The 26,430-nt window shown below is 45.3% G+C and overlaps 1 protein-coding gene across 1 annotated transcript; it reads left to right on the forward strand.

The window, feature by feature from the left end:
- The first annotated feature begins 7,647 nt into the window (after positions 1-7,647).
- On the forward strand, positions 7,648-18,553 carry SERPINB12 (serpin family B member 12). Its single transcript, XM_061131411.1, has 7 exons — positions 7,648-7,815; positions 10,834-10,968; positions 11,680-11,820; positions 13,374-13,491; positions 14,325-14,467; positions 15,648-15,815; positions 18,112-18,553. Exons 1-7 carry the CDS (start codon positions 7,648-7,650, stop codon positions 18,514-18,516), a joined length of 1,278 nt encoding a protein of 425 aa, XP_060987394.1. The 3' UTR covers positions 18,517-18,553.
- The last annotated feature ends 7,877 nt before the right edge of the window (positions 18,554-26,430 follow it).

Here is a 26,430-nt window from a genome sequence, read left to right on the forward strand (position 1 = left end):
TACTGATATTCTGCCATTTGTACAACAAATTTGAATTTGAGAATCAAAGTTCTTCTACTTCATTAGAGGTTAAATAACAAGTCACTTACCTGGGAAGTATTATAGGGAAAAATATGATAATTTTTATTGATATCAAAGTGATATCTTTTTTTTCCCTTGAATTAAACTTGCTCAGTAGTACCAGTGATGGCTGGCTTCCCTAGTGGCTCAGCAGTAAAGAATCTGGCTGCAAATGTAGGAGATGTGGATTGGATCCCTGGGTCAGGAAGATCCCCTGGAGGAGGCCATGGCAACCCACTCCAGCATTCTTGCCTGGAGAATCCCAGGGACAGAGGAGCCTGGTGGGCTACAGTCCATGGGGTCACAAAGAGTCAGATACAGCTTAGAAACTGACCACACAGTCAGCACGGTCAGCGATTGACCACATGCTGAGCACACATCTTTGCTTCCAAAGCATAATTCTCTTGAGGGTAACTTCCATGTTTTTTATTCATCTTTGTATCCCAGGAGTTCCCCTCTAGATTGAATATTTGCTGGAAAAATTTTTCCACATTGCATTGAAATCTGTGTAAATGCATCAAAAATGTAGATTGAAATTGCAAGACTGCAAACCCTTTTATCTCAAATCCAGACTGACTTACATAATTTCATATTTAAGTCCCAATAACACCTCCTGCCAGCCATGGTGGTGGTGTTTAGTCATTAAATCATGTTTGATTCTTTGCGACCCCATGAACTGTAGCCCACCAGGCTCCTCCGTCCATGGGACTCTCCAGGCAAGGATACTGGAGTGGGGTGCCATGCCCTCCTCCAGAGCATCTTCATGACCCAGGGACTGAACCTGCATCTCCTGCATTGGCAGGTGGGTCCTTCACCGCTAGAGCCACTGGGGAAGCCCCACATATACATACATCTGCTCTTTAGATTCTCTCCCCATATAGGTTATTATAGAGTATTAAGTTGTGCTCTGGAGCAGGAGTGTTATCTGTGCCCGCAGGCAGCATGATGCAGGAGGAAAGAGGGAGACTTTGAACTTGGGCTGAATTGACTGGTTTGAACACCAGCTACATCACTTAATGGCTGGATGTACAATGAAGATACTTTCTAGACTTATGAGATGTTTTGAGAACTAGAGACAATACTTATGAAATGCTGATCACATTGAAGGCTCAAATGAAGTGGTAGCTATTATTACAAAGTCATCATGGGTGAAGGTAGTACTGATTTCTTGAGCTGAACAGATTTTTGAGGGACCTTTCTCTCTTAAAAAGTTGTTTCGAGTCTAAAGATAATGATGACTGAGATAAATTATGTACAAGTTTTTCAAGTTGTAGTTTATTAAGTGGCAGCTTATATCAGCAATCAGCCTTTAGATTTAGACCTAGCCAAACAGAAGCTTCTTGCATGGTGGATCTTTTCTAGATTAGATATAAAGTACTTCCTGTTAATGTTTGGGGAACACATACTATTTGTATCTGGAGCCAGATTTCATTGTGATAAGTTACTCTTGAAGTTTGAATATAATCTTAGCCCTTGTGTTAAACACAAACTTGCAATGCTTAAAAATTAATTGCTATGTTTAGTAATATATTTACAGCATATTTAAAAATTATATATAACTTTAAAAAGTTATATATGCACATACACTACTACATAAAAATAGACAACCAACAAGGACCCAACGGGGAGATATAATCAATATTCTGTAGTTCAGTTCAGTCACTCAGTTGTGTCCAACTCTTTGTGACCCCATGGACTGTAGCACACCAGGCTTCCCTGTCTATCACCAACTCCCCGAGCTTGCTCAAACTCAAATCCATTGAGTTGGTGAGGCCATCCAACCATCTCATCCTCTGCCGTCCCCTTCTCCAGCCTTCAGTCCTTCCCAGCATCAGGGTCTTTTCCAATGAGTCAGTTCTTTGCATCAGGTGGCCAAAGTATTGGAGTTTCAGCTTTAGCATCAGTCCTTCCAGTGAATATTCAGGACTGATTTCCTTTAGGATGGACTGGTTGCATCTCCTTGCAGTCCAAGGGACTCTCAAGAGTCTTCTTCAACACCACAGTTTAAAAGCATCAGTTCTTTGGTTCTCAGCTTTCTTTATAGTCCAACTCTCACATCCATACATAACTACTGGAAAAGTCATAGTTTTGACTAGACGGGCCTTTGTTGACAAAGTAATGTCTCTGCTTTTTAATATGCTGTCTAGATTGGTCATAACTTTTCTTCCAAGGAGCGAGCTTTTAATTTCATGGCTGCAATCACCATCTGCAGTGATTTTGGAGCCCCCAGAAATAAAGTCTATCACTGTTTCCATTGTTTCCCATGTTTCCTATTTGCCATGAAATGATGGGACCAGATGCCATGATCTTTGTTTTCTGAATATTGAATTTTAAGCCAACTTTTTCACTCTCCTCTTTCACTTTCATCAAGAGGCGTTTTAGTTCCTCTTCACTCTCTGCCATAAGGGTGGTGTCATCTGCATATCTGAGGTTATTGATATTTCTCCCAGCAATCTTGATTCCAGCTTGTGCTTCCTCCAGCCCAGCGTTTCTCATGATGTACTCTGCATATCAGTTAAATAGGCAGGGTGACAATTTACAGCCCTGATGCCCTCCTTTCCTATTGGGAACCGGTCCGTTGTCCATGTCCAGCTCTAACTGTTGCTTCCTGACCTGCATAGTAGGTTTGTAGTAGTAGTAGGTTTGTAGTAACCGCTAAGAAAAAGAATCTGAAAAAAGAATTCATTTATATAGCTGAATCACAGTGCTATACACCCAGAATCAACACAACATTGCAAACAACTACACTTCAATTTAAAAAATCAAGAGAATTAAAATAAAATATGTAATATGTATATGTATGTATATATAGTCATAAAGTGTTAGTCGCTCAGTCGTCTCTTACTCTGTGACCCCAAGTGCTGTAGCCCGCCAGGCTCTTCTGTCCGTGAGACTTCCCAGGGAAGAATACTGGAGTGCGGTGCCATTTCCTTCTCCAGCAGATCTTCCCAACCCAGGGATCGAATCTGAGTCTCCTGCATTGCCAGTGGATTCTTTACCACTGAGCCACCAGGGAAGCCTGTTCTGCAATTGAGTGTGGATTTCTCAAAGGCAAAAACTGTCTTGTTCAGTTTGTCTTTTCATACTCAGTGACTAAGCCAGTGGGAGAACTTCATAAATGTTTGTTTATGGAAAAATTATTGTCAGATTTAGCCAGTTTCTAATTTTAAAATTACAAAAACCCCTCAGAAGATGATTACCATATGTCATTTAATGAAGTTATTCAGTGTTCATGTTTTCCATATTTTAGAGTTTTGTATAAAGCCAGGTGGCTCAGAGGGTAAAAGTGTCCACCTGCAATGTGGAAGACCTGGGTTCAATCCCTGGGTTGGGAGGATCCCCTGAGAAGGAAATGGAAACCCACTCCAGTACTCTTGATTGGAAAATTTCATGGACAGAGGAGCCTGGTAGGCTACAGTCCTTGGGATCACAAAGAGTCGCACAGGACGGAGCCACTTTTGGGCTTCCCTTGTGGCTCAGCTGGTAAAGAATCCACTTGCAATGTGGGAGACATGGGTTCAATCCCTGGTTGGGAAGACTCCCTGGAGAAGGGAAAGGGTACCCACTCCAGTATTCTGTCCTGGAGAATCCCATGGACTGTGTAAGTCCACGGAGTCTCAAAGAGTCGGACATGACTGAGCGACTTTCACTTCACCTTCACATAAAACCAGAAGGATTTTCCTTATTATAGATGCTTACAGAGTCACTCAACATTCACTGCCGCTCGCAGGCTACTCTGCTCTTATTTCCCTTTTCATCTCTGCCTTGGAAGGGGAGGTGGTGTGAAGCTATGTTGTCTGCTGTGGAAGCTTAGAACTGGCCCTACGGGGTCGTTGCTGTTCAGTCATTCAGTCCAACTCTTTGAGACCCCATGGACTGCAGCATGCCAGGCTTCCCTGTCCTCCTCTGTCTCCTGGAGCTTGCTCAAACTCATGTCCATTGAGTCGTTGTTGACATCCAACCATCTCATTCTCTGTCAGCCCCTTCTCTTCCTGCCCTCAATCTTTCCCAGCATTAGGGTCTTTTCTAATGAGTCTGCTCTTTGCATCAGGTGGCCAAAGTACTGGAGCTTCAGCTTCAGCATCAGTCTTTCCAATGAATGTTCAGGACTAATTTCCTTTAGGATTGACTCTTTTGATCTCCTAGCAGTGCAAGGGATTCTCAAGAGTCTTTTTCAGCACAGTTTGAAAGCATCAGCTCTTTGGCACTCAGTCTTTTTATGGTCCAACTCTCACATCTGTACATGACTACTGCAAAAACCAGAGCTTTGACTAGATGGTCCTTTGTTGGCAAAGTAGTGTCTCTCTTGTTTAATATGCTATCTAGGTTTGTCACAGCTAACTTGGTTAATGCTCAGGGAAAGTAAGAGCAAGATAGTAGTTGGAGCCACGTTAGGGAACTCATGCAAAGTTCACAAAATTGAGTGCCGATTCCATGTTCTCTTTTTTTAATATTTATTTGGCTGCATTGTGTCTTAGTGGTGCCATGTGACATCTTCCACGGAAGCACATGGACTCCCTAGTTGCGGCCTGTGGGCTCCATAGTTGCATAAGGGCTCAGTTGCTCTGTGGCTTGGGGGATCTCAGTTCACAGCATTGCAAGGCAGGTTCTTAGCCATGGGCCACCAGGGAAATCCAGATTCCTTGTTCTTTACGCACAAATGGGCAGAAAGAGTTTGGTGGTGGTGGTGGGGAGGGGGTCGGGGCTGCTCTGCAACTCACAGAGTAAAGATCATTCCTGAATGAGAAATGAGCGCCCAGAGCAGTATGCTCGGCGGAGGGCAGGCACAGGCAAGGGGCGGGCTCGGCCTCATCCTTCCCTCAGCCAGGGTGTCACCGTGTGCAAGCTCCCTCACCTCTGACGGCCTCGTTGTTTTTTTTTAACCTGGGGAAGAAGGGAGTGGCCGGCATGAACAACCCTGCTCTCTGTAAAGCAGGTAAGACACTAATTGTTGAGGTCTGCGCGTTGTCAAGCCAGAAAGCAACACCCTTTCACTCTGGGCCACATCGCCCCCAGGGAACAAGGTGACGCTGTGCAAACAGCTGGGAGCCAAGGGCTGGGCTGGGATCATTCAGTCTTTTAATGCAAATCCATTTTTCTCTTCAATATTGTCTGTATCAAACCTTCTTTTAATAGCAGAGAATGAATAGCCAGAATGTCCATGGCCTTCCCCTCCTTTGATACCAAATTTGTTTTTTTGGCCAGGCCATATGGCATTTGGGATCTTAGTTCCCCAATCAGGGATCGAAATCACACCCTCTGCATTGTGAGTGCAGAGTCTTAACCACTGGACCTCCAGGGAAGTTCCCATTCCAAAGATTTTGATCAAATATAAACATTGGTTGTACAGCCAAGGCTTTAAAAAACATAAGGCTACTTGGTATCCAAAAGTTTATGATTTAACAAAAGCCTGTGAAATCGCCTCAATTCAGATATTTTAAAATTTGATTTTTCTACTTCCTTAGTTAACTTGTCACTACATGAGCTGTGCTTATAGGCAGAATGTCTTGGAGGTGAAGATATTTTTCAGCACACCAAGTTTAGCTTTCTGAGATGTGAGGCATTATTAAATTTCCAAACGCACCAGGAACATATGTTTCTTGGAAAGCACCTTACCGGAACCCAGTATTAATAGCACAAAATGAGAAATACAGTTATGGACAAATTTGGCAGAAAAAAAATGACATTAAAAATGGACCAAAAGTTAAAGCAAGAAGAGAAAGTACCCATATGCAGCAGGCACGTATGTGATCAGCAGATCCGACATTGAGGGGCAACTTAGCAGAAATAGTAAATATAGTAGAAAGAGCACTTAATTTGGATAAGTCTGTGAAATTTTTAATTAATTTATTTTTGGCTGGGCGGGGTCTTCGTTGCTGCATGAAGGCTGCCTCTGGTGGCGGTGAGTGGGGCACAGGCTCGGGAGCAGAGGCACAGCCATTGTGTCTCTCGGGCCCAGTTTCTTGAGGCATGGGGGATCTTCCCGGACCAGGGATGGAACCCGTGTCCCCGGCACTGGCAAGAGAATTCTTAATCACTGGACCACCAGAGAAATCCACAAGTGGGATTTAATCCCTCAGTTTCATCATCTGTAAAAGGGAGTGATAGTATCTAACTTGCATATATATATATAAAACACACATCTGGCACAGGTTAAAAAAGTTGCCTAATGCTCTCTTTTTGAATTAGGGTTTATAGACTAAAAAGGTCCATACTTGGGACTTGCCTCGCGGCCTACTGGTTGGGATTCAGCACTTCCAGTGCAGGGGCTCGGGTTCGATCTCTGGTTGGGAAGCTCCCAAATGCCACATGGTGTGGTCAACGAAATAAAAATGCAAACAAATTTTAAAAAAAGATCTAAACTGGGAAGATGCTAAAGCCAGTGTACTCCATTCTGTTTAATGCAGTAGCGATTTCTTAACACTTACTATGGGCCTCTAGTCTAGTGATAAAAACAGAAATAAGAGGGCTTACGTTTCCATCTTGGAATACCACAATAGGCAAAAAGACAGAAGAAAGGACATCTCATCTGAGAGGGATGGGTCCAAGGTAGAGGCTTTGTAAGAATCTCTTGATACTTCTGGAATAGATTTTTGGTGGGCAAAGTTTAGAACCACTAATGAATTCTAAACCTCCAAGATCTTTCAAGGCTTATTATCTCTTGAACAATGCCAATGACTGACTTCATAGCCTCATGTCCTGTAGGTTGCATGTGGAATGAGTCAGAAGGAGGTGAGAATGTTCCAGTGGACGCAGCCCCGGATGACCGCTGGACGTTTCCGATGCTGTAGAACACAGAGGGGAGGGGACGGGGGAAACACTTAGGAGAAGGAGGTGGAATGACCTCGGTTGTCAACTTGACCTTGGGGAAACGGTAGCCTTTGACTTTATTTACCTAATTAAAGGCAGTTCTACAACAAAGTAGGTAGAACTGTGCTTCCCTAAAGATATGTTTAAACTCTAATCCCCAGTACCTGTGAATGAGACCTTATAGGAAGTAGGGTCTTTGCAGATGTAAACAAGTTAAGATGAATTCGTGCTGGATTAGGGTGAGCCTTAAACCAGTGGCAAGTGTCTGTGTGTGACACACACGGAAGACATGGGGAAGAACGCGATGTGAAGATGGGGGCCGAGGTTAGAGACATGTCTCTACAAGCCAAGGACTGCTGCCAAGGGGGCTGGGAGAGAGGCATGGAATGGATCTTCCCTGAGAGTCTCCAGAAAGAAGCAGTTCTGCCAACATCTTGGTTTTGGACTTCTGGCCTCCAGAACCGTGGGAAAATCCATTTTTTTGTTATCTGAGTCACCCAGTTTTGTAGCAATTTGTTATGGCAGGCCCAGTAAACTGATCATACCACTTAATGAATATAGATCTCTATCTGAATCAATGTCAATATCCACATCTCTATGTTTATACCATGAGGATAATGACCTTAGTTTTCCAGTTTTTAATGACACAATGACTAATGGTGTATGGTTGTATCTTGGGTGTTTAAAAGAACTGTTTGCCTACTGTGCCCTGATGATCGTTTTTCTCTCCCTCTTGTTTTGTTTTCTTGTTTGTTTCAGATTGTCATCAGATTCACAATGGACTCTCTCATCGCAGCAAATACCAAGTTTTGCTTTGATCTGTTCCAAAAGATCAGCACAGATGATTGTCGGAAGAACATCTTCTTCTGCCCGCTGAGCCTCTCGGCCGCACTTGGCATGGTCCGCCTGGGAGCCAGGAGCGGCAGCGCGCGCCAGATCGACCAGGTACGGATGGCGCGCGGCGTCCGGGCGCAGAGTCGGGCCCTGATCCCTTGGCAAGCCTGACTGTTCCCTGCGCCCTGGGCTTGCTGGGAACTGTATCTGCCCCGAGATTCATTTGTGGGGCACGCCCTGCTTTCTCTTCAGTCCAACCATACTTCCAGGCTCAGGGGCGCCTCGGGCTCCCTGAGGACTGCTCCGTCTCATCAACCTGATGGCCGTTCTCACAACCTCCTGTCTCTGTCTGTCTGCATGCGTGCTCAGCTGCTTCACTTGTGTCCAACTCTTTGCAACCTCATTGACTGGAGCCCGCCAGGGATTTCCCAGGCAAGAATACTGGAGTGGGTTGCATTCCCTTCTCCAGGGGATCTTCCCGACCCAGGGATTGAACCCGCATCTTTTATGTCTCCTGCATTGTAGGCAGATCTTTACTGGCTGAGCCACCAGGGAAGCCCTTGTCTGTCTACATATCTGGTGCTTTTTCTCTATATAATTATTGATACCAGTATTGCCAGTATTTTTTAATATGTGCGTGTGTTTTCTCTCTCACTCATTCCATTAAATAAAAATGTATTAAGCACCAGTTATGTATCCAGTGGTGAAAGATTCTGGTGTCCTCCCTGCCTTTCTCTCTCACTTCACATCAAGTTTGTCAGAAAGGACTGTTGGCTTTTCTTTTGAAATATATCTAAGATTTTGGCACTCCCCACCACCTCCCTGATGCCTGCCCCTGACAACTGGATCCAGATTCCTCACAAGCGGCCTTGCTTCCACTGTCAGTGTTCTGAACCCAGGTGCCAGAAAGATTCTTTAAAACCAAAGTCAGCTCCTGTTTCCTGTTGGCTCAACACCTGGACCTCCACTTCCCTAATGACAGAAGTCGGAGCTCTTTCAGTGGCCTGTGAGGGTTGGGGGTCCAGGTTCTGGGCAACCTGGTGACTATCTCCCCACCCTCCCCTCTCTCTGGCCATACTGACCTCCCACCCCTTCCTTGGGATATTCAACCCCACTCCTGCTGTAGGGCCTTTGCTCCATCCCATTCCCCTAGGTGACTAATCTAGAATTTAATCTCCGCTTCAGGACTGTGATCAGAGTTAACCTTCTCAAAGAGATTGACTTTGATTTCTCAATCTACGGCTGTGTGTGTTTGCGTGTGTGTGTGTGAGTGTGTGTTATTTGCAAGGTCCTGTCCAACGCTTTGCGACCCCATGGACTAGAGCCCTCCAGTCTCCTCTGTCCATGGGACTCTCCAGGCAAGAGAATACTGGAGTGGGTAGCCGTTCCTTTCTCCAGAGGATCTTCCTGACGCAGGGATTGAATCTGGGTCTCCCACACTGCAGGCAGATTCTTTACTGTCTGAGCCCCCAGGGAAGCCCCTTAAGGCTGCATCCTGGCCCCCAACACTGAGATTCCCACTTGTCCCAGCTGCTTTCCCCCACATGGCATTTTCCATCTTCTGACATACCACCTAGAGTAATTAATTACTATTTCATCCCTCTCCCACTAGAATGTAACCTCCCAGAGGGCAGGACTCTGTCCTAGAGCAGCAACCCAATGCAAATGTGTGGAAGGAATGAATGACACTGACAAGAGCAACTCCTCCCAGTAAACCACAGGCTCCAGAGGCCGACCTGACAATTCCCTGATCTAGTCCAGAGTGCAGAGGTTAAGAATGAACACAGCTGTGTCCCTAAGATGGAAGAGTGAATTACTGGATTGAGGCGGCAGGTGTTTAGGGTCACTCTACTTTATTCATGTACTTTGATTTGGTGTATTACTCCATCCCAGGTGGTGCAGTGGTAAAGAATCTGTCTGCCAATGCAGGAAATGCAGGAGATGCAGGTTCAATCTTCTCCAGAAGATCCCCTGGAGAAGGGAATGGTAACCCACTCCAGTGTTCTTGCTTGTAAAATCCCATGGGCAGAGGGGCCTGGCAGGCTACAATCCATGGGATCACAAACAGACACGACTTAGGGTGCCCGCACATACACACACACACACACCCCTTATTCCATTAGCCACATTCAGCTAAAGTGCCATCGGCATCCTCCAGGCCAGGTTTCAGATGCTCCTTCTCCAGGCTCTTGGGTGTCACAGCAGACTTACCTTGACGATGCCAGATGCCCCCCTTGTCTCCCATCTTTCTGCAAAGCTCTGGATAACTTATCTTCTGCTCTACTGATTTGAGGCTGTAGGTCAGCACAGTCTAACACAAATATAATTTAAGTCACATATGTAATTAAAAACTTTTTAGTAGCCATGCTAAGAAAGTATAAAAATAGATGAGACTAATTTTAATAATATATATTATTTAACCCAATACCTTGAAAATATATCAACATGCAATCAGTTAAAACATTTAAATAAAATATTTTATATTCTTTTTTGTTTCATACTAAGTCTTCAAAATCTGATGTGTATTTTACACTTCTAGTCAATTCAGGCCATCTCATAGCCAAGTGTGATTTGTGGATGCTTTGATATTCTTTTAGCTTGGCTACATTCTTTCTTAAATGCAGTCCCAGGGGCATAGCATTCTGTTTACTTTCCATCCTTCCACTTCACAGCCTGAGTCAAAAGAAACACGTACCTTTCTTTCTTTTTTTTTTTTTTACTTTATTTTTAATTAGAGGATAACTGCTTTGCAATATTGTGTTGGTTTCTGCCAAACATCAACATGAATCAGCCGCAGGCATACATACATTGTCCCCTTCCCCTGGAACCTCCCTCCCATCTCCACCCCATCACCCCTCTCGGCTGTCGCAGAGCCCCGGGTTGAGCTCCCTGCATCAGACAGCAAATTCTCACCGGCTGCCTAGTTTACATGTGGTAACATACGTGCCTCCACGCTGCTCTCCTTCCCCAGCTGCCGCCTTTCTTTAAACCGTTGTTTAAACCGCTGATGATTATTTTGTTTAACTCTGTAATCCTTATCATCGCCACGTTATTAAAAACGTTTCTGAAGCTGCTCAGACTTCCTGCTGTTTGTGCGGTCTCAAAGATCCCATCTCCACTCTCGCATAGGTACTGCACTTCAACGAATTGTCCCAGAATAAAGGGAACGAGCCAGATCCCTGTCTGAAAAAAGCAGAGCAGGAAGTGCCTGCTGACAGCAACCTGGAAGGGCAGAAGGAAGTGGCGGGGCCTCTGACGCTGCAGGTGGGCCACCACGAACTCTGCGCCTCGGTCCGCAGTGCTCCTCCGGGCGGTCCTGTGTGAGGCCAGGGTCGTTTCTCCTCCGCGAGAGCCTGGCAGGCCTCAGCCCCACAGCCACAGCAATGATCCCAAATGATCCCAGTTCCTCTCTGGTCACGCGTCTTATGCGTCCTTGGCTGTAAAGAGTAGGATCTAGAATCTTCTGCTTACGATAAAGAAGCTCAGACCACAGTCCCAGGACTCACCTAGGTGTACAGGCCACGGTTCCCCAGGATGGAGCCAGGGTGAGGAGGATGGGGTCGGGGAAGTAGCTCCCCACGACTCTCTCCACTTCTGCTGTTCTGTTTCCTGCTGGAATCTGTACTGACATCGAAGGCTTTTATGGGTTGTCTTCTACCAGGAACAGTAAAGATATTCTCTAGTTTATATATCCTCCTACGTTAGGACGTTTAAGATTCTTTCTTGACTCTTTTTGAAAACAGAGAAAAACAAGGCACACTCATCTAAAATGCAGTGTGCACTGTGGAGTCTCCATTTACATATTTCCCCCCTGATCTTAATCCAACGTGGGAGCCAGGACACGGACCACGCCCTCCCTCCGTCCCTCGCTTCTTCTCCGCTTGCTCCCCCAACCGGTTACAAAGTGAAATGACTGCTTGCTTTATGAGGCTTTAACGCGTTTTAAAGGTCACCTTTTATTTCTTCTTTTGTTAGACCGAGTCTTCAAAGGATGAGAGTGGACTGCTCAGCTGCTATTTCGGACAGCTTCTCTCCAAATTAGCCAGGATCAAAGTCGATTACACCCTGAGTGTTGCCAACAGGCTTTATGCGGAGCGAGAATTCCCAATCTGCCCGGTGAGTTAGGCGTGACTGCTGACTAAGACCCCGCTTTGACTTACTATTTCAAAACCATCAAGGAGCTGGATTTCGCACCTGCTGTCTAGAGCACAAACCTCTGACAGGAGGAGGTGACGGTGGGATGCCCAGGACCTGTTTCGTTCTCTCCCACACCTTCTGTCGCCCTCCTCCCAGTTTTCAACTTGCACACTTCAGGAGGTCCCCTGATGGATGGGAGTGTGGGGAAGGGGAGGGTCACGTGACTAACAGCCTCCGCAGGCCTGGAGCTCGTGTGGGTTTGGTAACGGCGTTCTCTCCTGTGACCTTGACGGTCTTTCCCATTCACGGTGCCCGGTAGAGTCACTGGTAGCTCCTCTCCCAGCTGGTCCTTCCCTCCCCGCTCAAGGCACTTCTCTAAAACCGCTTTTTATGCCACGATCAGGCCACCTGCCTATGAAATTGTACTCATTTAAGATGCGGCGCAGTGTCGCCGAAGGAGACCGACTGGAGCCAAAAGGCGCAAGTCCTGTCTCTGCGGCTCAAGGCTTTGGAACTAGAGAAAGACGCAGCTGAATCCGGGCTTCAGTTTCCTCCCTCGCCACTAGAGAGAGCTAGTGAGCCGCAGTGAGCGTGAGTGGGCGTGACCAGTGCACAGGCGGGACACGAGTGTCAGAGGCGTGTTTAAGAGGAGCTCGCGTACTTGGACCAAAATTAGTATGTTCTCTTATGATGGAGATGAGATTTTATGTTTTTTTCCCCAAAACTAGCTTTATTGAAATATAAATTCATATAACATACAACTCACTTTTTAAAAATGTTCACAGCAGTGATTTAGATATATTACATTACAAAATTCTTTAAAATTGTGGTAAAATATCTAGAGCATAAAAATTAGTACTTTAACCACTTCTAAGTATGCGATTCAGTGGCATTAGTTGTATTCAGTGTTGTGTAGTGATCACCCTGTTTCTAAAATGCTTTCATTACTGTGAATAGGAACTGTACAGTGCCATTAAGCCGGGTTCTAATTCTGAAAACTTAAAGCGTTTTACGGCAAAGGCTCCAAAGTCACTTGCTGTTTGTCCTGGGCTGTGCTGTGCCTAGTCGCTCAGTTGTAGCCAACTCTTTGTGATCCCATGGACTGTAGCCCGCCAGCCTCCTCTGGCCCCAGGGATTCTCCAGGCAAGAAGACTGGAGTGGGTTGCCATGTCCTCCTCCAGGAGACCTTCCCAACTCATGAATTGAACTGGGGTCCCCTGCACTGCGGGCAGATTCTTTACCACCCGAGCTGTGAGTCTCTACAAATGGAATGTCCAAATCTGGTGGGAAAGCTAGTGTCATTTTAACTGTGGACAACTCCACAGATAAGAATTCTATACCCTCAATTAACACTACAGGCAATGAAATGTCTCTGTGTAGTTAAGGCTGGGGGTAGATAGAGACCCCATGCACTCGGTATAAATGACTAGACACTTCCTTCTCATTAGGCTTCTCACGACTGCTTCACTCCTAAACTGTTAGCATAATTGTATGACTTTATGTCACTATTTCCATTTATCCCAATTTATCAGGAATACTTAGATGGCGTGATTCAATTTTACCACACGACAGTTGAAAGTGTTGATTTTCAGAAAGACACTGAAAAATCCAGGCAAGAGATTAACTTCTGGGTTGAATCTCAATCCCAAGGTAAGAAAGACCCAACACATTGGACCACATTGGAGGTGGTACTCTTTTCCATTTAAAAGAAAAAAGTCAGCCCCGCTTTGCGGTCTCTGGTCTGTTGGGACCAGATGCTCATGTGTGTGGATTGGGTCCGAAGCTTGTTGTGTAGGTGTCAAATAGTTAAAATGCTTAGATGCTGTGGGTACTTATTTCTGGTCCTTTGCTCCATCATGAAGGTGAGATGCCTTTCAGCCAAGTACAATACTAGCAGGATGTCCATGTTTCTTTAAGGGTCAGTAGGAAGATGGTGAATAGCATATGTTTATTCAGAGGGAAATAGAAATAAGAAGATCCTAATTCTTGCCAACTTTTAGCTAGATTTACAGGTATTTTCTGAGTGAAGGAATGATGGTGATGAGTAGTGAATATCTGAGTTCAACAAAAATGGAAGAATATTTTCAATATGAATCTGCCCATCTGCCTTTTATGGGGGGTTTAGTTTTCTTGGATTAGGCTTCCCTGGTGGCTCAGTTGGTTGAAGAATCCACTTGCAATGCAAGAGACCTGGGTTCGAACCCTGGGTCAGGAAGACCCCTGGAGAAGGAACTGGCTTTCTACTCCAGTATGCTTGCTTGGGAAATCTCATGGACAGAGGAGCCTGGTGGGCTACAGTCCATGGGGTCACAAGAGTTGGACATGACTTAACCACTAAACCACCACCAATTTTCTTGGATTACTTCCTGGATGAGACATACTTTAGTCTTGGGAATACTAAACTGCATTAAAAAAATCTGTCTACTTGAATACTTTTGCTACAATTCATATTTAAGATATTCTCTGGAAACTTTTTTTTAAAGGTAAAATCAAGGAACTCTTCAGCAAGGACAGTATCAACAATGAGACTGTGCTGGTGCTGGTGAACGCTGTCTACTTCAAGGCCAAATGGGAGAAATATTTTGACTGCGAAAACACGGTCGATGCCGTTTTTTCTCTAAGTGAGGTACCAGAGCACAGTTTTCTAGATATTCACTCACAATTTCCACTGAATGATGGGCAGTATGTATATTCACATCTCAACTTAGGTCTCTGGGTTACGACTTACGTTTACAAGAACATTTGGTTATTAATAAAAGTCAGTGCCTAAAGATTATGAAGCATTTTTGTGCTAGGTGCTTCACTGAGCATTTTTCCTTCATTATTTCATTTCTTCCCCAAAATAACATTATGGAAATAGGTGTTATTATTAGTCCTACTTAGGAGTCCAGGGGGGAAAAATGCAAAGGTTACTCAGCCAAATTCATGCATTAAGATTCACGTGTATGAGCATTTGCCTCAAAAACCTGTGTTCCTTATTTCAAAAAGGCAAATATTATTATCAATATTATATATATTGTATTGTGTATATTACATATGACTTATAACTGTGTATAAGTATTATACATGCATAGAAAGAGGCCCAGTAGGGAACATACATTTATCTGTCAGCATAGGTAACTCCAGGAGAGAGAGATGGTGTTTACATTTGCTTATTTTTCTGCATTTTCTAACTCTCTGCACAAGTACTGCCTCCAAAATAATAAATGGTGCTTGAAAAAGGCGTGTTCTGAGCCAGGAGCTGCAGAATGGGAACAGCCGTGCTGTTCTCTCCAGCGGGCTCGCGCTCCTGTTGGTTGGCGGCCTGCCGCGTACTGAGGCTATCAGGAGGCTTCCGGCGCCCTTTCCTCTGGCAGAAGCCCATGCGGCAGGAGTTGTTATTTAGTACCCAGAAGCTTAGCATTTAACCAGTTTCCCACTGATGCTTCTGTGGGCCCGTCCAGGCCAGTAGGGATGGAGCGTCACGGAAGGCCAGAGCCTGGGTGGAGCAGGTATGGAAGAGGGAGCTGGCAGGGCTGGTTTCAGCTGGTGAGGCTGTGGGTAGACGCCTGGTTGGACATCCTACTGACAAGGGGTCTTAGGACCTGAAGAACCTACCAAAACCGTGGAAAGATGGGGTGTTGACAAAGTAAGGGCCCCCTGGTCAGTGGGCAGAAGGTTTCGTTAGACTGGATCCCTGTGGCTCTGAACTTTCGGGGGAAGCGCCTTCTCATCTAGATGGACCATGTTGTCAGGGAAGTTGGGGACTGTGTAAGTTTGTGAACTTCTTGTGGCCATGCTGTGACTTTCTACCGTGTCCACCTCAGAGTGAAAAGCAGAACGTGAAGATGATGAACCAGAACGGGCTGTTCAGAATTGGCTTCGTGGACGAGCTGAAAGTGCAGATCTTGGAGCTTCCGTACACGAAGGGGAAGCTCGATATGGTCGTGCTGCTGCCGTCTGGCTCCGCAGACAACCTGAAGGCCCTGGAAGAGGTAAGTCTTCACTTGCATATCTCTGCAGCTGCAGTCCACGGGGTTGTAAAGAGTCGGACACAACTGAGCGACTGAGCAACAATGACAACAACGTATTTTGGGGCTCCCCTGTGGCTCAGATGGTAGAGAATCCGCCTGCAATGCGGGAGACCCTGGTTCGATTTCTAGGTCGGGAAGATCCCCTAGAGAAGGGAATGGCAACCCACTCCAGTACTCTTGCCTAGAGAATCACATGGACAGAGGAGCCTGGAGGGCTATAGTTCATGGGGTCACAAGGAATTGGACACGACTGAGAGACTCACACACACACACACACAAACACACACTATATTGCATCATATCATCTTGAGGAAGGATAGTATCTGGGCTATCAGAGAATCAGAGAATACATACGAATCTGAATTCATGAGACATTTATTTCTCATTTGCTGAGAACTAAAGAACAAATTGCTGGAAGAAATATCAATAACCTCAGATACGCAGATGACACCACCCTTATAGCAGAGAGTGAAGAGGAACTAAAAAGCCTCTTGATGAAAGTGAAAGAGGAGAGTGAAGAAGTTGGCTTAAAGCTCAACATGGCATCTGGTCCGATCACCTCATGGGAAATAGATGGGGAAACTGGAAACAGTGTCAGACTTCATTTTTTTGGGCTCCAAAATCACTGCAGATAGTGATTGCAGCCATGAAATTAAAAGACACTTACTCCTTGGAAGGAAAGTTATGACCAACCTAGATAGCATATTAAAAAGCAGAGACATTACTTTGCCAACCAAGGTCCATCTGGTCAAGGCTGTGGTTTTTCCAGTGGTCATGTATGGATGTGAGAGTTGGTCTGTGAAGAAAGCTGAGCACCGAAGAATTGATGCTTTTGAACTATGGTGTTGGAGACTCTTGAGAGTCTGTTGGACTGCAAGGAGATCCAATCAGTCCATCCTAAAGGAGATCAGTCCTGGGTGTTCATTGGAAGGACTGATGTTGAAGCTGAAACTCCAATACTTTGGCCACCTCATGCGAAGAGTTGACTCACTGGAAAAGACCTTGATGCTGGGAGGGATTGGGGGCAGGAGGAGAAGGGGATGACAGAGGATGAGATGGCTGGATGGCATCACCAACTCAATGGGCATGAGTTTGAGTAAACTTCGGGAGCTGGTGATGGACAGGGAGGCCTGGCGTGCCTCCCTGGGCCTTCATGGGGTCGCAAAGAGTCAGACATGACTGAGTGACTGAACTGAACTGAAAGAACAAATGCCAAAAATATTAGATAGGGCTTTCTTTGCTCATCTCATGGTTCTCTGCAGTTATTTTTCCAGACCAAGGGATCTGGAAGCGGAGGAACTTGATAATTGCAACAAATGAAATAACTCCTCCTTTTTCCTGAATATCTGGATGTCTGGCCTCTTCTCACACTGTTTTGCTGTCGCTCAGTTAGAGACTCTTTAGCTTAATCCTCTTTCTTGGTCCTCGTGCTTTGACAGAAGTGGAGATGCTGACGTTGAAGCAAATTACTTGTGAAGTAGGAATTAATAAAGGCTGGGGAATTAATAAAGGAATTAATGAAGGTTCAGCTTGGTGGGGTGGAGTGGGGAAGAGAGAAAGTGAGACAGAAATACAGGGATTTGGGAGAACAGGTGTGACAATGAGAATCATAACTGTCATTCCAAGTTTATCACGTGCAAGCGTTATGTGTGGGCTTCCCAGGTGGTGCTAGTGGTAAAGAGCCCGCCTGCCAATGCAGGAGACACAAGAGACACGGGCTCCATCCCTGGGTTGGGAAGACCCCCTGGAGGAGGAAATGACACTCCACTCCAGTGTTCTTGCCTGGAAAACTCCATGGACAGAGGAGCCTGGTGGACCACAGTCCACGGGGCCACAGAGAGCCTGACCTGACAGAGCAACTAAGCAGAGCAGCGCCATGGGAAGTGCTTTGCAGACACCACGGTGCTCAGTCCTTGCAGAACTCCAGTGGTGGTGTCTGTCTTATAAAAGAGGAGGCTGAGCTGCAGAACATCAAGGATTGGCCAAGCTGACCCGACCTAACCACATGAGCTTTCCTGGGCATTGGACACTAACCTGTCAGACACCACAGAACAGAGGAATCCACATTTTCTGGTGTCTGTTAAAGAAGAAAGAGATTTTCTTGGAGGACTTTAAGTGAAATCAGAGGATTCTGAGGCAAAGACCTTGAGGATTGTTACCAGCGGTGGAAATAGTCTGAGGCCCCCCTTGGAAGTGTGTAGGGCATCCTTTGCAAGCTCATCATCTGACCTTGAACATGATTTTCTTCTTCTTGTAGCTTGAAAGGAATATCACCTATGAAAAACTCATGGCCTGGAGCAGTTCAGAAAATATGTCAGAAAAAAGAGTAGCCGTCTCCTTCCCTCGGTTCACCCTGGAAGACAGCTATGATCTCAACCCTATTCTACAAGACATGGGCATCACGGATATCTTTGATGAGACAAAGGCTGACCTTACAGGAATCTCTCCAAGTCCCAGTTTGTACCTGTCAAAAGTTGTCCATAAAACCTTTGTGGAGGTGGATGAAAATGGCACCCAGGCAGTTGCAGCCAGTGGGGTTGTCGGTACGGAGAAGTCCTCACCGTCCTGGGAAACATTTAATGCTAACCGCCCTTTTCTCTTTTTCATCAGACACAACAAAACCCAAACCATTCTCTTCTATGGCAGGGTCTGCTCTCCTTGAAAGGGGAACACGGTCTGGTGCTTGGAGCTGGGAGAAAGCGATGATAAGATTCACCCCTGGTATCACACGGGCATTTGCGTTTTCGCTAACATCCAAAGCTGACTGAATTTCATCGCGACTCCACGCTCCTCACCTCCGGCCGTTGGTCCTCACTTCTCCTGACCTTTCTCTCACCCTGTCGCAGGTTCTCATCTAAGTCTTTTAGAACTAAAAGGTCCTTGCTCCCTCCCCAAACTTTCACCACCCTAAGCTTTCAAGCATATAAATTTACCTGCTGTGACCTGAAGGTCAACATAATTGAGGATGATATAGATTCTAAGTTACTGACCTGCTTATAAAGGAATCCTGAAAGTTCAAGTCATTAGTCCGCTTCTAGGAACTGGCAGATTCAGAAAACACTTTTCCACGGGTGGCAAGAGAAAAGGTTTCCGTGGGATCTGTTTTGGAAACAGCCGAGTTCCTGCCGCAGCTGTGACCCTGGTGCCCCGGGGCGGGGTGCTCCTCCCCATCCTGTCTGGCTTCTGATGCGTGGAGGGTGTCTGATGGGGGTGGGCTCGGTGACGGCTCAGGGGAGCGAGACTCCCCCAGCAGCGTGCATTCTGCAGAGGGCAGGATGGTATTTGTTTTGTGAATCTGACATGAACTTAGGAGAGGAGGCAGCGAATTAAAAAGAGATGTCGTCTCAGTTTTCCTTAGAGAGCCGTCACCATGAGGCACTTCCTCTGTCTCGTCACGCCTGTCCTCAGAGAAGGCTCCTCTGTAGTTGCTCCTAAGGGCTTCCCTGGTGGCTCAGATGGTAAAGAACCCGCCTGCCAACGCAGGAGACCTGGGCTGGATCTCTGGGTTGGGAAGATCTCCTGGAGGAGGAAATGTCAACCCACTCCAGTATTCTCGCCTGGAGAATCCCATGGACAGAGGAGCCTGGTGGCTACAGTCCACGGGGTCGCAGAGAGTCGGGCACGACTGAGCGACTGAACCACACTGGGCAGGCACGTAGCTGCTCCTAACCACTCAGCATGCTGCGGGGGGTGGGGAGGGAGGGAGGTGCTGCTCTCGCTGTGGTCCTCCCATCCCCTCTCTCCATCCTCTGCCACGTGGACCCATCTGTCCTCCCAGAGGCCTCCTAAGAGCCCGCTGGGGCCTGGACACAATGCTCGTGGAAACCCCTTCCCATCAACTGAAAGCCAGACACCAGAGCGTTCAAGACCGCAGGACCCAGGGCCTTTGTTCTCCGATGTGTCGATCTGAGTTCTTGATCTCTGCCTCAACTGCATGCTCTGGAATGACCACTGACACACTCTCCCGTAGAGGTGGATTTCCAGTCTGATGGTGGTCCATTTTCCCTGCCCTGTGACTGCCCTCCTCCCAGCTGCCCTGGTGTTGGTGAAGTGTGGCTGTAGCAGTTTTTACAGGAGAAGGTGCATTAACTTCACCTGCTCTTATGCTGGTCCTTCCCCTAGTTCTCTCTGTGCTGGAAAAGACAAGTGTCATGTTCTTTATACAGGCGTCTCATGGCTGAAACGTGCTCATAGCATAAAAAAATTTCTCATTGGTGACACGAGGCTGTTCTTCCAAGTCTTTTACCTAGAATACATGTCTCACATGTCAATTTTATCTCAGATAATAAAAAATAGTCTCTCCTGTGGTTCCTTTTTGAGGGTAGGGTTTCCAGGGCTGATTCCATATTAAGCTGACAGCACAGCTAGACACTGACCATGACCTGTATTATGGGTCGGGCATTGTCTGGTGTTGCTTTTGTTCTTATTCTTTTCCTTGATATGCATATTTTCTCATTTGCATTGGGGTTTTTCAGAATTTTAATCATGAGGGGAAAATGAATCTATTTACAATAAAGAGAAGAGTGTGATTCTTAAATCTGTAAGTCAGTAAACACCATCTTTACTGACCTTTCATTGATCAAAATGTTTCCTAGTGAATAAAGCATTTTTGTCGTAAAATATGTATGATGTGTTACCAACTGACTTTTTTTTAGTGACATAAATACTTTCAAGCTCTTCATCTAAAAATACAGTGATACATACCCTATAAAGCTAACAGTTCTTCTCAGTTATTTAGGAATAACACATCTTGTGCCAGTAATAATTCTTTTCCCAGCTTCCCACCCTAAGTACATATAAAGACATAAAAAAGATGAAAACTCACAGTAATTCTAAAATCTAAGAATGATGGCCAATGGAGCATCAGAATAAGGAAGACACCTCTGCTGATTGCAAATTGATGTGGCCGGGTGGGAAGGCATGTTTGAGAGGGGACCTGATGAGGCGCCTGTGTGTCAGCCTGCCTTATTTTCTTCCCACAACTGCCATCCACTGAGTTCAGAAACACAAGGTAGCAGCCAGTCTAAACCAAGGCACTCATCTCACTACTTCTATTTGTTGCTGTCTCCCGGCCGGTGTCTGTGAGGGCTGGACATGTGCACACCGCTGTGTTTAATGGATCGCCGACGAGGACCTATTGCAGAGCCTGGGGAGCTCTGCTTGGCGTGATGTGGCAGCCTGGGTGGGAGGGAGTTTGGGGGAGAATGGATACTCGTATATGTATGGCTGGGGCCCTTTGCTTTTCACCGGAAACCGTCACAACATTGTTAATCTGCTATACCCCAATACAAAATAAAAAGTTAAAACCTCTGTTTTCTTTCTGAAACCACTGAAAGACTGGATGAAACTCCCCAAGTTTGACTCAGAGGAGGGCAAGGACAGGCAGCGTGCTTTGCAGTCTAGGCAGATTAGTCATTACAAGTGAAGTCCTTCCGGGGGAACAAAAACAGAGAGAGCCCTGGTGGAGATGTTCCTGGGTTTGTATGGTAGCTCTCTGCTTTGCGTGTCAGAGAGTCAGGCCGTCCAGAGAGGAAAGAGAACCACAGAACCACAGTAGATGGAACCCCTGAGGCCCGGGGAATTAAACTCAAAATTAGAAGCCCTCTGAGTCTTTTTTCTACTCTCAAACCAGCAAGAGTGACCCTTCAGTATGGCAGCCAGAGGCAGTGAGGGCCCGCTGGTTGGTAGGCTGCTGTGGGGGCCGGAGACGCAGCCAGGGCCGGCGAGTCGGGGGTGGGATCAGCCACATCTGGTTCAAGGTCTCCTCTGTCCACAGTGCTGCAGGCCGACACACGAGACAACATCGTCAAAAGCGGTGTGTTCATTCACATCAACGTTCAGTGTTCTGGTAAGAGAACCACAAATGCACAGTAACTAACAGGCTCTCTGGTACTCTCTAATTCATAGGTTCTGTTTGTTCTGTTCTATTGCAACTCAAGTTCTCTTTGACTGCATACATTTTTCTTACAAATTTCCACCTGAAATTGCTCTTCCGTTTTCCGTTGAACTGGAGCAAGCCAGAACTTGTAGGGCTTCATCCCCGATGGCTGTTTACGTCTTTTGCATGTGTGGCTTTTAATAAAACTACCATGTCATTATCCTGTGCTGCAGGTCCTGTAACTGGTGACAGGGAAAGGAAGTTGAATGGTTGTCTCTGTGGATTTCTTTGCTCCAAGGTTGAATGCCAGCTTCAAAGTTGTTTTTTCTTCACATTACTAACGTTGTATTCTTGCTTTCCCAAATCTACTGTCTCATTCTTTTCTTCTTACTCAACAAAAGCTCCAGAAAATTTGTCTGCATATTTGCACACCTCTTACCAATATATTCTCCGTATTTAATATCTAATTTATAAATTCCTTTATTCTAATACACTATTTTGCTTATAAATAATGATATCCATATTAGTGCATCAAACAATGTTTTAGCTACAAATGGGCAAAAAGGATTTAAGAAGCAACCAAATGCATGACAGTGGGCCCGATGGAAATCCACACAGGTTTTGTCAGTTGACACAGGTTCTGAGTAAACCAGCCCATGTCCAAGACTGAATACAGGGGAAAACCCTACAGGGTTATAGAAAAAAGTAGTGCCAAGTAAGGATGGGATACATCAAACTATGAGACTTCAGAAAATTGTTTATGACAAGAGCCGGAAGAGGGGTGTAGACAACCTTTTGGCCTGAAGAGTCAGATTTAAGAAGGCATTGCATTTATGGAATTGGAGCTGAAACAGCTTGATAAGATGTGAAAGAATGGAATGAAAAATAAGAAGACTACTAGGGAGCTAAAAATATAATGTGTGTGTTAAATGTTTGACTCTTTGTGACCCCACGGACTGTAGCCCACCAGGCTCCTCTGTTCATGGGATTTCCCAGGTAAGAATACTGGAGTGGGTTGCCATTTCCTTCTCCAAGGAATCTTCCCAACCCAGGGATCGAACCCATGTCTCCTATAATGAGAAGCCCACACACTGCAACTAGAGAGTAGCTTCCGCTGGCCAAAACTAGACAAAGTCCATGACCAGCAGTGAAGACCCAGCACAGTCAAAAATAAGTAAATAAACCTTAAATGTCTGACTCTTTGCGACTCCATGGACTGCAGCTCTCCAGGCTCCCCTGTCCTTCGCCGTCTCCCGGAGTTTGCTCAAACCCATGTCCATTGAGTCAATGATGCCATCCAACCATCTCATTCTCTGTTGCCCCCTTCTCCTCCTGCCCTCAGTCTTTCCCAGCATCAGAATCTTTTCTAATACCAGGTTCCTGTCCACTGAACTCTCCAGGCAGGAATATAGGAGTGGGTTGCCATGCCCTTCTCTGTTCTGGCCTATCCTTTGCCAAAACCACATTTAACTATTTAATGACAAGTCTTGCCCTCTGATAGAACAGGTCTTAGATTCTTCTCCTTCAAGAGCATTTGGGCTATTCTTGGCCCTCTGCTATTCCATATAAATTTGGAATCGGCTGGTTAATTTTTTGAAAAATGAAACCTCTTGGGATTTTGATCGAGAGTATAATAATCAATTTTGGGAGAATTGACATTTTTATAGTATCAAGTCTTCCAAACCAAAAAATATTTCCCTCTGTTTTCTTAAAGATTCTTAATGTTTCTATATGATGTTTGATATTTTTCTATTTACAGGTTTGTACATTTTTCAGTTTTAATAAATATGAGATTTTTTTTTTGGGATGCTTTTTTGATAATCTTTTCAATTGTACATTTAAGAAATTTTCAATTTCTAACTGTATGTGCTAGTATATTAAAATATTTGATTTTTTAATATTGACTTCACATTCAGCAATTTGCTAAACTCACTTTTCAATTCTTACAATGTATGTGTGGGTTCCTTTGTAAATGATTCTGTTTTTTCATTTTGAGTCTTGAGACTTTAATGATTATTTATCAATTGTTTGTGCTTAAAGTTTCTTTAGTTCAGTTTTTAAATTTTTATTGTAGTATGGTTGATTCACAAGTTTGTGTTAGTTTCTGCTATATAGCAAAGTGCATCACTTGTACACACACATATATCCACTCTTTTTAAGATCTTTTCCCATGTAGGTCATTACAGAGTATTGAGTAGATTTCCCTGTGCTATACAGTAGGTCCTTATTAGAGTATATATATATATATATATATATATATATATATATATATCTTATACACACACACATATATATATATTTATTTATTTATGTTGTGTTGTTGTTCAGTTGCTAAATCAAGTCCTGCCTTTCGGGACCCCATGGACTGCAGCATGCTAGGCTCCTCTGTCTCTCACCATCTCCAGGAGTCTGCTCAATCTCATGCCCATTGAGTTGGTGATGTTTTCTATGTTAATGGTGATGTATGTATGTCAGTCCCAACCTCCCAATTTACCCTTCCTCCCCACCCCTTTCCTTCCTCGCTGGCCATGTTTGTTTTCTACATCTGTGACTATTTTTCTGTTTTGTAAAAAAGTTAATTAGTACTATTTTCTTTTTTTAAGATTTCACATGTAAGTGGTATTATCTGCTTTGGTTCAGTTTTGAATGGAAGCAGTGATAGCAGACACACTTGTTTTTTGTTTGATCACAAATAGAATACTGTTTTTTTTCCTCTCTCTCCATTTCTTTCTATGTGTTAACTCCACTGAAGAACATGTAGTTTGAGTGTGATTACTACTCAATCTGTAAAGATGCCAATGTCTGCTCCATTAATGTGCCAGTTCTGAGAAGTCCCCAGAGGATTCTTCACAGACCTTGATAAACTGATACAGAGTTTATCTAAAGGAGACTGTATATAAGATTTGCCAAGGAATTTGGGGGAAGCAAAAACAGTGAAAGAGCTTGGCTAGAAAATTAAAACACGCTTGTCTTAGGTGAGCTGTCCTGCAGGTAGAACCAAAGACAGAGATGCTTGTGCAGGTACTTTGCGGGGTGGAGGTGAGGAGAGTGGTCCTCAGAGAGAAACGGGGCAGGGTAAGGGGCAGGTTAACCCACCCTGAGGTCTCAACTGGAGGCCGGCTTCTGTGACCCCATGGGGCTCTGGAGGACGCGCTGCACTAGGAAACTGGCCTCATTCTGATGCAAGGGGCCCGTCTGCAGGTGAGTCACACCTGAGGTGTGGCCTGGCTGGGGGCAGGCTGCTGCCTAGCTTCCCAGGTAGGTGGAATGAGCTGGAAGTCATTTGACTGACAAAAGGCTGACTATGAATTATCAGACAAAACAGCAGCTGGGTGACAGGAGCAGTGGTGGGTGAAGCAATCTGGTTGGGACCCCAGGAGCATCCATGCATTTTAATGAAGAAGAATAATCTTATAGGTAGTATCAGTAACAGACATGTGGAAGTTGTGCCAAAACTTGGCAGGGTGGGGAAACCATTAGTACCCTGGTTTGGGGCTTAACTCTTTCCTCTCCTTGCTCCTAAGCATAGAGATCATTCTCCTATCTTCTAATCATCCATCTGTTTCCTGCCTTTAGGATCATTTTGATACAGGATGGAAGAAACTGACAGAAGAATGGACTCGGCGCAGGGTCTAACGACTGGAGGTTGTGATGACATCGACAATTGGGTTTAGAGAAAACAATAATGAGATCTATAACCAAAGAGAGGAGGGCTTCCCTGGTGGCTCAGTGGTAAAGAATCCACCTGCAAAAGGAATCTGCAGGAGACTTGCGTTTGATCCCTGGGTTGGGAAGATCCCCTGGAGGAGGTCATGGCAACCCACTCTAGTATTCTTGCCAGGACAATCCCATGGACAGAGGAACCTGGCAGGCTACAGTCCATGGGATCGCAGAGTCAGACACAACTGAGAATATTGAGCATGCACACATACAACCAAAGGGAGGAATTGCAGAGTTCAGCAGCTTATAGCAGGAACAGTTCCTGGTGATGGTGGCACCAAAACCGTGACCTTGTGCATGAGCTACAAGCCGAAGGGAAGGTGAGGGTCGAGGGGGAGGGAGGTCGCTGACACACACGTGAAGACGTGAGAGGGGTGGTGGCAGGCAGGGTGGACATGAAAGCATGTGACAAGGACCAAGGGGCTTCTGGAGGGGGAAAGGATGCCTCAGCAAGATGGGGGACATCTCTAAAGGACACCCTGAAGGCGACTGAAGGAAGAAAGGCTTGGGAGAAGTGTAAGTAAGCAGAGAGGCAAGGAATGGGGACCTCACCTCCTGATTGCAAGAAGACAGTGGTTATCCCTAGGTGAAGACTTAGTGGTCTGTAGTGGTCTTTGGGGGAAAGCTGGGTTTTCCTGTAAAAGTGAGGCAGTAGAAAAAATGCTTTAGGAGAAAGCAGAGGGCTTATGGAGATAAGTGGGAAATAGAACGGAGAGTCCAGGGTCACAGAGAAAGGGATTAGGAGATATCAACTGATGAGCACATTAAAACATAGAGCACTATGGCCAGCTCGAAGATTTCTTATTATTTTGTTTATTTATTAAAATAATCATTTTATTTTTCAGTGTTTTCTGAATTTATTTGGTTGCATTGAGCAAATTGTGAATATTGAGATTGGCATGTACATTTCTTAGCAGCTGCCTCACTAAGCTGCTTCTTTAGACGACAGTCAGGTGAGAGGGAAGAGCTGAGACGGCC

The sequence above is a fragment of the Dama dama genome, chromosome 27 (genome assembly GCF_033118175.1).
Source record: "Dama dama isolate Ldn47 chromosome 27, ASM3311817v1, whole genome shotgun sequence".
Taxonomy (NCBI): Eukaryota; Metazoa; Chordata; class Mammalia; order Artiodactyla; family Cervidae; genus Dama; species Dama dama.